This window comes from Morus notabilis, unplaced genomic scaffold (genome assembly GCF_000414095.1).
Source record: "Morus notabilis unplaced genomic scaffold, ASM41409v2 Scaffold73, whole genome shotgun sequence".
NCBI classification, from domain to species: domain Eukaryota; kingdom Viridiplantae; phylum Streptophyta; class Magnoliopsida; order Rosales; family Moraceae; genus Morus; species Morus notabilis.
Genome location: NW_010358777.1, coordinates 791,263 through 805,088, shown reverse-complemented (window position 1 = coordinate 805,088; position 13,826 = coordinate 791,263). Strand labels below are relative to the sequence as shown.

At 35.1% G+C, this 13,826-nt stretch overlaps 2 protein-coding genes across 2 annotated transcripts; one reads left to right on the top strand and one right to left on the bottom strand.

Moving 5' to 3' along the window:
* The first annotated feature begins 816 nt into the window (after nucleotides 1–816).
* On the top strand, nucleotides 817–9,817 carry LOC21409157 (DNA-directed RNA polymerase 1, mitochondrial). Its single transcript, XM_024162477.1, has 19 exons — nucleotides 817–1,820; nucleotides 2,305–2,541; nucleotides 2,630–2,763; nucleotides 2,849–2,915; nucleotides 3,072–3,130; nucleotides 3,337–3,454; nucleotides 3,649–3,762; nucleotides 4,066–4,209; nucleotides 4,297–4,713; nucleotides 5,196–5,246; nucleotides 5,502–5,572; nucleotides 5,907–5,991; nucleotides 6,208–6,360; nucleotides 6,511–6,585; nucleotides 7,341–7,430; nucleotides 7,557–7,604; nucleotides 8,023–8,137; nucleotides 8,262–8,365; nucleotides 8,982–9,817. Exons 1-19 carry the CDS (start codon nucleotides 999–1,001, stop codon nucleotides 9,090–9,092), a joined length of 3,015 nt encoding a protein of 1,004 aa, XP_024018245.1. The 5' UTR covers nucleotides 817–998; the 3' UTR covers nucleotides 9,093–9,817.
* A 1,897-nt stretch (nucleotides 9,818–11,714) lies between these two features.
* LOC21409155 lies at nucleotides 11,715–12,449 on the bottom strand. Its single transcript, XM_010093348.2, has 3 exons — nucleotides 12,066–12,449; nucleotides 11,821–11,970; nucleotides 11,715–11,768 (listed from the first exon to the last, which is right to left on the bottom strand). The coding sequence occupies exons 1-3, from the start codon at nucleotides 12,447–12,449 to the stop codon at nucleotides 11,715–11,717; spliced, it is 588 nt and encodes a 195-aa protein (XP_010091650.2).
* Between the last annotated feature and the right edge of the window lie 1,377 nt (nucleotides 12,450–13,826).

The window sequence follows — 13,826 nt, the reverse complement described above, 5'->3', positions numbered from 1 at the left end:
GTCAGAAACATTTATTAATTAAACTCAATTAATAATCTAGATTAGGCACACTAATAGTCTCAATTATCTTAATTAATCTCAACTAATTCTTCAGGGTGTTACAGTGTTGTAAATATGGTAAAAAAAGTGAGTTATTGTTAAGTGCTTTTATTTACTAAAATTAAAATGCCACGTGTCAAATAAATAGGATAACATCTTCATAGAGTCTCATTTAACATTTCTTGTTGATTAAGTAAAAATTAATTAATATTACAAATTGATCTTAAAAATCTCTAAATTTGTATCAAATTAAAATGAGAGAAAGAGAAAAATAGTCTAAGATTTTAGATGAATTAAAATTAATAAGCTAATAGTTTATATAAGTTAATAAATAGGCTAAATTACTGTTATGAACCATAACTTGTCTGGTTATAAACCATAACTTGACAAGTTATTGTCTATAATTCACAATTTTTGTCCATAACTTGTCTGACTATGAACCATAACTTAACAAGTTATGACCTATTAATTTTTATAACTAAAAATTAACTTATAAATTTTCTTAAACTTTTCATATCGGCCTAATCCCCAAATCAGTCCCGAACTATATTGCTTAATATCATCTGTGTTAATCAATAAATAGATTAAATCAATGATCGCTTAATTAATTAGAAAAACGATCATTTTTCTAATTTTATTTATAAAAAAAAAAAAACTCAAAAGCGCTGTTTACCTCTATATCCCTAGGTTTAAGCAGGGTTTTGGAGGCGGCTCCCTTCTACGGCTTCAGTTCACCTTCTTCTTCTAATCTCTCTCATTTATCATTTCCAATTTTCTTCTTCTTTCTCGCCGTCTTTAATATTAGAAGTTTGCGTGAAAATCTCAAAATCTCAGAGTGAGTCTCAGAGATCTCTATCGTTCAGCCCAGATTAATGGTGCTTTGGTTCTTTATTTTCAGCGCCAAATCCGTTTGCGCTGTTCCAATTGATCGCTAAATCACTAAGTTGCCTTTCAAAAACATGTCGAGGATTCTGGCCAAGCAATCTTCTCTCAGGAAGTTCAAGTTTTCTCTAAACTCTCATGTCAGTCCTTATTCTTCTTCTTCTTATTTAAGTTCTGCAGAATTCGCGAAAGATGTTAATTTTCTCGGAAAAACCAGGCCACCGGCGGCCCAAACCGGCGAGAATTCCCGGTTCGCATTAGTAGGTTTTCGACGATTAGGCGTAGTATTGTATCCCAGAAACGTGTTAGGAGAATCCAATTCTTTCAATTCGAGCAACAATTTTCATACTTTAGTTTGTTTCAGAGGCTACGGGAGCGCCGCCGAGGCCATTGCTTCGGAGGAGGATTTGTCGGCGTCTTTTTCCGACGAAATCCCGGAGTTGTTGGAGGAGGAGATTAGCAGGGAGAACAATGCCGAAACCTATTCGAAGGCACCGAAGAGGACCGTGGCCGGCATGGGAACCGCGAAGTACCAGAAACTCCGGAAGCGTCAGATAAAGATAGAGACCGAGGCGTGGGAACAGGCAGCAAAGGAGTACAGGGAGCTTATGGTTGACATGTGCGAGCGGAAGCTGGCGCCGAATTTGCCGTATGTGAAGTCGTTGCTCCTTGGCTGGTTCGAGCCTCTGAGGGATGCCATTGCTGCCGACCAGGAGGCGTGCAGGGAGATGAAGAATAAGCCCACTTATGCCCCATATTTCGATCACCTGCCGGCTGATGTGATGGCGGTTATCGCGATGCATAAGCTGATGGGGTTGATGATGACCAATAGTGGAATTGTTGGTTGCATCAGGGTTGTCCAAGCTGCTTCCCAGATTGGTGAAGCCCTTGAACATGAGGTGGGTCGTCTTATAATTTTTATTCTTGTTCATTGTTTGTTTAACTTTCATATGAAAGCTGGACTTCCTAATATTTTGTAGTAAACCATCAAGTAAAGTTTGAGTCTTTAGTTTGCTGTACTTGGAATTTTGCTTATAGAACAGAAACGATTCTAGATTTTCATTTTCTGGTACTATATATTTGCTCACTGAAGAAAATAGATCTGTTGCTCCTCAACTGATCCACGGCCAAAATAGTTTTCTTTTTTTTAAAAAAAAAAAAAAATTATTATTAGAACTGCAATCAGGGAGGTTATGATGTTTTCTAGATTCTGAAATGTATCATAAGGGATGGGTTTTAGCTGCTAGGTTGTTTAAGATAGGGAAGAGTAAAGGTTTTCTGAATTTTGCTTCGTTTAGCTTTCATTACGATCTACCAAATTATGATATAGCAGTTCCTCTGGACATTATCTGAACTGTATATGAGATCTCCCATGTGGACCAGGTTAAGATACAAAGGTTTTTTGAGAAGACAAAGAAGAAGAAGAAGAAGAAGAATACAAACGGCGAGGATGTGTCCGATGTTGTAAGTGCTGAACAAGGGAATCTAAACGGCAAAGGACAAGAGAAATTGAGGAAAAAAGTTACACAAATGATAAAAAAACAAAAGGTGCAGCAAGTAAGGATAATAGTTGATCGAGTAGATGATTCAAAACCCTGGGGTCAGGAAGGTCATGTTAAGGTCTGTGATGTTTATAAATTTTGTAATGCAATTTGTCTTGTTGTTCTTATTGTCGTTGATACTTTATATTGGTTATTGTACCGTACAGGTTGGATGTCGTTTGATTCAGTTGCTGATGGAAACGGCCTATATACAACCTCCGGTTGATCAATTAGACGATAGCCCACCTGATATACGCCCTGCATTTGTACACAGTCTTAAAACTGTCGTTAAAGATACACGGTAAGAAAGATTTCATCTCTGGTTTGCTGGCAAAACCACCACCACCACTTTTGATGCTATATTTGTGTCTTTTTTCTTCCCTTAGGAAGACCAGCAGGAGATATGGTGTTATTGAATGTGACCCACTTGTTCGGAGAGGCTTGGAGAAAACTGTAAGTAGAGAACAGATTTCTGTGTAACTTGTACTGAATATCATTTGGTTCTGTCTTATTCTTGTCTTTTTTTAATATTCTTTTGAGTCGAGAGTGTCCTCCAGTGAGGAATTACTAACTAATAATAATAATACTAACTTTGTTTTCTCTACACAGGCTAGGCACATGGTCATCCCCTATATGCCTATGCTAGTGCCTGCTAATAAGTGGACCGGGTATGGTATTTATTTTCCTTCCAAATAGCAAAAATTTCAACCAAGTTATAGGCTAGATCACTGATTGTAGAGTTCATTTTTCTGTTATGCAGTCAGGTTACTGGTGGTTATAAAAAAAAAAAAAACAAAAAAAAAACAAAAGAGTACTTCATCTTGTCCTTTCCCCCCCTCGAATTTATTTCTTCATTTAAATCCTTATTTGGCAGGTATGACAAAGGAGCCTATTTGTTTTTACCATCACAAGTTATGCGGACTCATGGTGCAAAACAACAGCGTGAAGCAGTTAAAAGAGCTCCTATGAAGAACCTGGAGCCTGTTTTTGAGGTCTTAAAACCTTCTTCGAATTTGTTACTTTTGTTCTTCTAGTGTTGCTTTGTGATTGCTCTTTGGTATTTGGTCATGGCTTCTCCACAAAAGTCTTCATTGGCTGATCTTCCTCGTTTCCCTGTATGTTTGCAACTCCATGAGGTCTCTTGTTTGGCATTTAATTATGATAATCTATGGTTTTTGGGTTGTAGGCCTTGGATACACTTGGAAATACCAAATGGAGGGTGAACAAAAGGGTGCTTAGTGTGATAGACAGGATTTGGTCTGGTGGAGGTTCTCTAGCTGGCTTGGTCAGCCGGGAAGATGTAAGTTGCATTTTATAGCATCTCTTTCTCCTCTACATGTATATAAACACGAGACACATCCCATATGCACATATAAATTTCCATGAATATATTCAGATGTACACAAATATATTGTGAACAAAAGAAACTCATCTTGGTTGGTAGACACATTACTTATAAGCCTTAAACTAAGATGGCTGCGTAATTCAGCACCATGCTGTAGTATTTACGAATCAGTTTCTTTTCTATATGATACACAGTTAAACACAAACGCACAGATTTTTTATTTTTTATTTTTTGAAAAAAAATATCTTTTTGAAATAGGTTCCTCTACCTGAAGAACCGGACACAGAAGATGAATTAGTGATTCGCAAATGGAAGTGGAAACTTAAAGCTGCCAAAAAGGAGAATAGTGAGCGGCCCTATTTCCTTCTCTCTCTCTCGCTCTCTATCTCTCTCTCTATTTTTGTTTTTTTTTTTTTTTTACCGCATTTGATAGATATGTTTTGAGTCTTTTTTAAAGGTTACATGTTTGTAACTATTGATTTGAATCAGGTTGCACGAAAGATGAAGGATGAGGAAGGCTTCTACTATCCCCACAATCTTGATTTCCGGGGTCGTGCATATCCAATGCACCCTTATTTGAACCATCTGGGTTCTGATCTGTGCCGAGGTATCTTGGAGTTTTCTGAGGGACGCCTTCTGGGAAAGTCAGGTTTACGCTGGTTGAAGATACATTTGGCAAATGTATATGGTGGCGGTGTGGACAAATTATCTTATGATGGTCGCATAGCATTTACTGAGAACCACCTTGATGATATATTGGATTCAACGAATAGGCCTCTCGAAGGTCAGCGTTGGTGGCTGGAGGCAGAGGACCCTTTTCAGTGCTTGGCAACATGTATTAATCTCACAGAAGCATTGAGAAGCCCCTCTCCAGAGAATGCCCTCTCACATATGCCTGTCCACCAGGTTTTTTCCCCTTCATATCTAGAACTTGTCATTAACATCTATATGGTGCATAATCGCCTAAGTCCGTAAATATTCTGACATGATGCTTTAATTTATAGAAGTAAAAATTTAAAATTTATTTGGGAATACATGAATAGTTCCCCCAAACAATAGTTTATGCTCAAATTGGAGTTCACGATACTGATTAAGTTGGACAGAGGTGAATCTCCAGGGATTAACGAGAATATAATTTAGGAAGATGGAATTGCATACTAGTATTTGAACTCATTGATCTGTTTCTTTTGGTTTTCCATATGCTACGGTCCTTCCATGTATTTGTAATTAATCATTATTGCTACAAGTCCGATGATCACGTTATTTAATTCACTGTTGAAGAAGTTGAAAGGCAACCGGAATTATTTATATCTTGATATTATATCATTTTTTTTTTACTGAGATAGAAAGTCAGAGTGATCTTTTTCTTTTTTTGTTCAACTTGCAAGGATGGTTCGTGCAATGGCTTACAACACTATGCTGCCCTTGGAAGGGACAAGGTATTTATTATACTATGAGTAAAATGTTAAATTATTGAATAAAGTCATTTTCTTGTTAATTGCAAATAATTGGAAGTTGGAACTTATGTATTTGCCGCATGTTCTTTTTCTTATTTGGAGGTTTATCTTCAATAATCAATATTCTGCATGAAAGATAGTTGCTGTCAACTAAAGCTTACGACAGAATGACCTTCTTTTTATTATGTAAATTGCGTTCTTTTTTAGCTAAACTGTTACTTTGTTCTGATTTTCCAGTTAGGAGCAGCTGCAGTCAATCTTGTTGCAGGAGGGAGACCTGCTGATGTTTACTCGGGAATTGCTGCCAGGTATGACATAATTTCATCACTGTACCTCCTAAGCGACAAAGTACAATTGCCAAGATTTGCATTTGACAGGAATCTTGGTAAATTTGAAAATGCATTTTGCCGTTTCACTGATGGGAATTTTATTTATAAGTCGTGAATTTGATCAGAGTTTGAATCATACAACTATCGGGCAAAAAGAATAAATGTCTAACTACGGTCATTACAACACAGTTATGCATGGATCCAATTGTTCATCAAATTATTCCTAAGAACTAGTATTCTAGTGGGTAAAGTTGGTTCAACTACAAAACTTTCTTCTTAATCTGTCTGATTGAAAAATGTTGTTACTTTGCAGAGTTCTTGATATTATGCGCAAAGATGCAAAGGACGATCCTGCAATGAATCCAAATGCAGTGCACGCTAGGAATTTAATCAATCAGGTTTTTGTCGGATCTCATGCTCGTACTGTAGCAATGATGTTTTGCATAAGATGGTGGAAGTAAAAATCACCTAAAACTTTGTTGATTTTTTTACGCTTGGCGTAATCATCTTATTTCATAACACGTTGTGTGACACTCTACCATGAAAGTATTCTTCGACTCAAAAGTGGTTAACTGATTATTATCTTCTTATAAAGACGAATAATTTTGTGCTAGGTGGATCGTAAGTTGGTAAAGCAGACTGTAATGACATCTGTATATGGTGTTACATACATTGGTGCCCGAGATCAAATTAAAAGGAGGTTGAAGGAACGTGATGCTATTGCTGATGATGGCGAACTCTTTGCCGCTGCTTGCTATGCAGCAAAAGTAAGCAAATAAACTGAATCTTATCTGAATTTTGAGGCATGTGTCTGTGTCTGTAAAGAGGTTTTGAATGATAGAATATTTCTGAAAAAATTGAGAATTCTATTTGTAAGCCCTGTAAACCCTTATTTTCATTCTTGACTGCATGAGCAGACTACCTTGAAGGCCTTAGAAGAGATGTTTGAAGCTGCAAGAAGTATTATGGACTGGCTTGGAGATTGTGCAAAGGTATGACTGAACTTCTTATGCCAGAGTCAAGGATAGAGATACTCAAACTATTAATAGCTTCATAAGCTAACCACATTCGTGCGAAGTAGAATTTTGATATTGATGGATGACGTGGTATATGTGTTAGGTTTCTAGGTTGTCTAGACAGTTATATCTAATCGCTCCATCCATGCATCAGTTTGTTTTTAGTGTCATTGTTTCTGTTGGTGAATTTAATATACTTTCATAATAAGCAATTCATTGGGTTTGTTTTCGTGTGCATTGCAGTCCTCTTAATTTGTAACAGCTGACATGTGTTGTACACTTGTTGCACTTATCTTTGCCTCGATTTTTCTTTGTGGCCCAGGTCTTTTAAGTTAAGGCCCTTGACACGATTTTTCTTTGTGGGCATGTGCTTTGAAGACTCCTTGTGGTGTTCATTTGTTACTGCCTAGTTTTTTTGAATGGAGTAACGGGAGAATTCATCATGATCATGTGATGTTTGTCTAGTGGGATAAGGACCTTTTACCTTGTGAACGTACACGACCTTTTACCTTGTGAATGTACACGACAAAGTGTTTTCATTGTAGATATCATACATGAGGATTCTGTTGCATTATTCTGGTCGCTGAATGTATGCTGGTAGAACGTATTATTTTTTAGTTTCTCATTAGAGTTTAATCTATGGGTTACTCATGGTTGCCACCATTTTGAAGTAATTGTCTATTCTTTGTTGGGCTACATATTTAATTAATTTTGAACATAAAAATGAACAGGTGATAGCGTCAGAAAACCAAGTAGTCCGCTGGACAACTCCACTTGGACTTCCTGTTGTACAACCATACCGGCAATCAGGAAGGCATCTTGTAAGAGTCTATTGCCTTTTTAGAACAATTTTGGCTTTATATCTCCTCTCATTATCTTAGCATTTTTTAAACTAACTAAAAATAACGTTGGGATGTCCTTAACCCACTGTCTCGATTTAAATTCAGGTTAAGACTTCCCTTCAGGTGTTGACATTACGGCGAGAAACAGAGAAGGTAGAATTTCTCAAAACCATCTTGCTTTCTGCTGTACTGATCTTTATGTACATAGTTACAGGGGTGATGTTGATGTATTGTTCTGAGTTTAATCTGGATATGAACCATTTCAGGCCCCACGCCAACTATGATTTGGTTGTTTAAGATTATCAACATAGATATTCGTCCATGCCTCTTTGCATACTTTTTTCTTTTTCCTTTTTTTTTTCAATATTGAAAATTCTTGGATTCAATTCTTGTGCAGAAAGAGTTATACTTCTTCCAACTGCAAACAATTTTTTGTTGCAACTAGAAACTCTCATCAATGATATACTATTCAATGATATACTATTCAATGATATCCTTTTCATTTTGACTAGTTTGAGTTAATCGCTATTGATGTTTTTAGGTTTTAAAGAATTTTCTGTGAATTATACAGGTAATGACAAAGCGGCAGAGGACAGCTTTTCCCCCGAATTTTGTTCACTCCCTTGATGGTTCACATATGATGATGACTGCTGTTGCCTGCCAAAAGGCAGGCTTAAACTTTGCAGGTTTGCACCAAGTTTTCATTATCTTATTTCTCCCCACTTTTCCTGTTCATCTATCTTATTGACAAGAAAGATATGCCCGGTGATCCTTACTTTATAATAGTTTAATTTCTGTGGCTAATTGCAGGAGTCCATGATTCATATTGGACCCACGCATGTGACGTTGATGAAATGAACAGGATACTGAGAGAGAACTTTGTTGAACTCTATGAGACACCCATATTGGAGAATGTAAGCATCTTTTCTTACAAATGGTTCTTTTAATGGGATTAGAAGCAGCTTTTAGAGCATTTCCAATGCAATGCTATAATTGATGTGCTAATTGTAAATTTAGCATTTGAGTGCAAAAAACACTCCAATGCAATGCTATTTGTTGTGTCAAATTTCCTATATGCTATATTTTTTGGTAAATTTTCCCACCAAGGTATATGAGAAATTTGGCATTTGATTGCTATTAGTTGAAATGTTTACTTTTTCACATAATCAATGTAACTTTTGCATTTTCTGATCATTTTAAACATAAAAGTTTGCTTTTACCACTGTCAAAGCTTAATAATTATGGGAAAAAGTAATTTAACATTTCTAATAGCATTATGCATTGGAGCAAAAATGAAAATAACTTATCACACCTTTTGATGGTAAATATACAATTGGCATTAGTATTTGCATGGTAAATATAGCATTAGTATTTGCATTGGAGATGGTCTTACATTTGTTTTTCTTAGTCTTGAGGACTTTGGGTATTTGGTATATAGATAGGAGCAAAGGGCAAAGTGAAAATTTTCTTTGGTAGGTTAGCATATGGGTATTAAACTCGCTGATAATTCGTTTTCTTTTATGTCCCCAGTTATTGGAGAACTTTGTAAAGTCTTTTCCCAAATTGAAATTCCCCCCCTTACCGGATCGCGGGGACTTTGATCTTAGAGAGGTTCTGGAATCTCCCTATTTCTTTAACTAGTCTAAGCCAGATGCTATACTACACCCGGAGTGCCCTTCTTTAACTTGTCCTAGCTCTGCTCATCACCAATAGGACGGCGATGCAGCTCGAACTCTTCTGTCCTGGGCACGAGATATCTCATTCTCCCATGTTCTATCAAGACGAAGAGGTTCAGAGAAGAAACACGATAGCTAGTTGGTGCTATCAGTCCCGTTTGTACATGTGTAAATATGTCAAGATAAGGCCATCTTGGCATCTCAACCTTGGCCGGGTTAAGCCACAGTAGTGGGCTATGTTTTCTGCACTTTGCTAGTTTAAAGCATTGGAGGGAACAAATAAGATGGTGCTACAAGCTGCATTCATCGTTACGGCTCTACCAGTATAAAAAGTGATCGAAACAGCTCTACCGGTATGAAAAGTGATTGAAACAGATTGGAACGCTAAAGGGTATAGGAAAAAATTGGTTGATGAAGCGAATTCACACAGGCGGGCCCAGGATGTGTACTTGGTTTCCATATTGCTGTACCATGTCTCCAGAAACATCAAGAGAAATACGGGATGGGAATTCACAGATTGGTCCAGGAGATTTCTGATTAATTTTGTAGAAATAGGTACTATTATTGTCCTATTTATTGTATATTATTTGGCCACCTTATTCATTCTCACATAAGTGAGCATTCTCAGACATTCTTTTTCATCCTTGTCAGTACAAAAAAGTTATTTTCAGCTCAAAGCAAAGTTTCTTATTAACGGTCAAGAAATCACAGCTTGATTGAACATAGTATTAAGTGTGTCCCACAAAAAAGTAAGGTTCCTTTTGGTAGGAGAGTTCAAATTATGGTAGTTTTGATTTTAATTTTAAAATTAGAATCATGATTTATGATTTTAAGTCTAATTATGATTCTGGAACTAGAATTAAAATCAGGGGTTTGAACTATACAAAACCAAAGGAGAGGTAGTTTTAAAACTAGAGGTGGTTTTGGTTCATAACATCACATTAAGGTTTAAATCTTGAATCAGAACAATTCAAACCAAACACTGGTTTTTAAATCTTGAATCAGAATTATTTTTTACTTTTTGCAAACAAAGATTTAAATCAGAATCATGATTCTAGAACCCTCAAACCACCCTCAAACCAAACGCTACTTAAGATTCTGTGACGTTTAAAAAAAAAAAGATTGGTAAAATGACTGTACAATATTGATAAAAAAATCATGGAATTCAATTTAAGAATTTGAAACGACAATTGTATAAAGAATTGCAAAAAATAAAAATAAAAAAGAAATATAATACGGCACTGATATAGTCTAAAACACTACGGTACACCAAACATGCATTATCCTAAAGGGAGAAAGAGGAAAATAGGCCAATAGTTTACATAAGTTAATAAATAGGCTAAATTACTGTTTTCGTCCATAACTTATCTGGTTATGAACCATAACTTGACAAGTTTGTCCATAACTTATCTGGTTATGAACCATAACTTGACAAGTTATGGCCTATTAATTTTTATAATTAAAAGTTGGCCTATATACTTTCTTAAGCTTTTCATATTGGCCTATTTCTTACTATTTTCTTATCCTAAATATACTACCAAGGGCTTGGCAAAAAGCCCATGCTTAAAATAACATAAAAAGTTAAGAAAAAATGGAGATGAATCTGGACTTTTATATTTTATTCTTGATAATATCATTTTATTAGTATAATTATTTGACTTAAAAGGTTATGAATCAAGAGGAAAAAATAAAAATCTTGATTCATGTACTTTCAAAAATATTTGTCAAAATTACTCTAAAAGTTTTTTGAAAAGAACACAATTTAATAAATAAGTCCTAAAAAACTATACTAATGAGTATAGTCACCTATTAATGAAGTTTCATCTCTTCAATGAAACTAGACTCTTTGGATATACATATGCACGAATTGTATGTAGCCATACCGATCCTCGAATCGATAGTTTCCGAGACTTTTGCGTACAAATGTTATATGATACGATTTGACCATCTCTAGTTTGCATTTACAGCTCATCATCCTTCCAAAATGCTAGAGGGGGAATAGACACATACTAGTGGCCCAATTGTGAGATGCTTGGTCCAAGCTCTCAACCATCACCCACATTTCAAAAGCTGTTAAATTGCACGAGTTTTCCGTCGAGATGAGAAAAACTAGAGACTCATTCCACACAGCAAGTTTCCACATTTTTCCTCTCAACTTTTTTGCATACTGTGGCAATTATACGCAACTAAATTCCTCTTCAGAAAAGTCAAATGAAAGAATCATAGATCGTGTTTAGAATTGATCTCATTTTTATTTTTCACATTTTTCAAGAAAAAAATGAAAACTTTTTTAAAACGGTATTTGTGCAATAAAAATAAAAAACAGAAATGAAAACGATTTTTTAGTTTAGTGTAAAATGAGAGAGAAATGAAAAATAACTGTCGTTTTTTATTTTTTATTTTCGTTTTCTTCTCTCTCGAAAAGAGAGAGAGAGAGACATTAATGGATTTTTTTATACTAAAAATAATCTCTTGATAAAACTACCAAACGCATTTTTAAAAATAATTTATGTCTGAGATTAAAAACGTTTTCATTTTTATATAAAAAATAAAATCATTTTAAAATAAATTTCAAACCCGCACAGTCTCAAAATCTTGCAAACCCTCTGTGGTACACCCCATTGTCAACACCAGCATTTACCTTTCAAATCAATATTAACTTCCCTCCAATAATCAGTTCCGAAACAACAGACCATAGCTCTATTTGCTTCAGCATGTAATGTAGAAGAAAAAAGCTTAAGACATTTGTAATCATTGGCTTTTGGATCATACCCAAATCCAGCTCCTGAAAACATGAACCCAGAGGGTGAAAAATGTCCGGAGAAGCATGAATTCTCCAAGTTCTGGATTGCACAGAACAAACACCCCATTCTTAACAGAATGGCGATCACAAAAGAAAATAATTCCATTACAGGGAAGGAGAGCTTAATAAATTCACTGGAAAATCTGCTCTCTCTGTTTCCGGATCAGGTGGGAAATTGATTTCTTCAATAACATAAGGAAGATGGTCACTATCACTGTAATCTTCGTCGTCGATTGTAACCGCTGACAATGCTTGTTTTAGACAAAGATCTGTGTCCTGACTGCTGAAGGATTCATGCAATGATGGGTCGTTCTTTTCCCAGGTGACGAATAAGGTTACGGATGATGGATGTTTGTTGTTGCCAATACTGAAATTGAGTTGCTCGTCTATAAATTTAGGATTATTTATCGTAACGTACCACAACTTGCAAACGCCTTTACAGCTTTTTAGAGACTTAGGAGGCACCCTCATCAAGATTTCCTCCAAGACATCTTCAGGCAGATGAAATAAGCTCGCCATTTCTGCAGTTTCAAATTAATTCTTAACTAATTCAACATCAAAACTCTTAAGAGGCAAGGCAAATTGCAAAAATATTAGCTAAAAGCCAGTATCATAAAAGGAGAGCAGGAAAGCAGAAATATTACTTCCAAAGCCTCATCCTTTCATTTTTGTTTAATTCCAGGGAATTAATCCCATATTATATTACACTAAAAAAATTAAAAAATAAAATAAAATCCTAGTTCGAATTCCCCTTCCCGAACTAAATTATCTTGTCTGTAATCTCAATATAGTCAGATAGACTATATCATAAATATGCATTCATATATATATATATATATATGAAGAAGAAAAACAAACTAATTGGTTTATCGCCTATAATTGAATTAATGAAAAAAAAAAGTTATTCTATGCAGTTACTCAATTGTCGAGCATGAAGTCATGAACTAGTAATATTCAATAACTTAATAGATAAATTCCTAATAGTTTGTAAAATAAACTGATATTTCGAAACAAAATAAGACAGATAATGCTTGCGATAGAGAATCACCTTTATTACGGTGCTTCATCGGAGGTTCTCTTCAGAAACTTGACAGCTCAAAGTTGTTATCTTTTGAGAAATCCTTCCGTTGTCAGATGCGAACTTCAGATTACAGCATCAAGGTTCTTTTTGGTATGTTGAAGGTTAAAGTGCTTACCAGTTCGGAATTGGCAGAAAGCAGTAAGAGAAAATAAATATAAATAGTCGCTTTAAGTTTGTTTATTTCACCGATTTGAGTTTTTAATTTTAAGGCCGTGTTTAGAATTGATCCCGTTTTTTATTTTCACGTTTTTTGAGAAAGAAAAAATGAAAACTTTTCTAAAACGGCATTTGGTGCAATAAAGATAAAAAACGGAAATGAAAACGATTTTTTAATTTAGTATAAAATGAGAGAAAAATGAAAAACGACTTTTAGTCGTTTTTCATTTTTTGTTTTCGTTTTTACATCTCTCGAGCAGAGAGAAAGAGATAGAGACATTAATGAGTTTTTTATATTAAAAATAATCTCTTGATAAAACTACCAAACGCATTTTTAAAAATGATTTCTGTTTGAGATTAAAAACGTTTTTATTTTTATTTTTATACAAAAAATAAAATCATTTTAAAACGAATTCTAAACGCGTTCTAAGTTTTTACATTTAATTTTTTCTATTATAATTAAAAGTACTAAAAAAAAATCACATTTCAATTTAAATTAAAAATTTTAATTCATAAAGTGAATGAGACCGTAAATTTTACCGTGGTTAATCAAGAAAGCACACCAGGAGAGAAAGATCGCCCAGAGAGAACTGCAGCGAGATAGGTCACAAATGACGGCTATAATAGTATTGAGATCTCGGGCGTGGGGGTGATGAGAG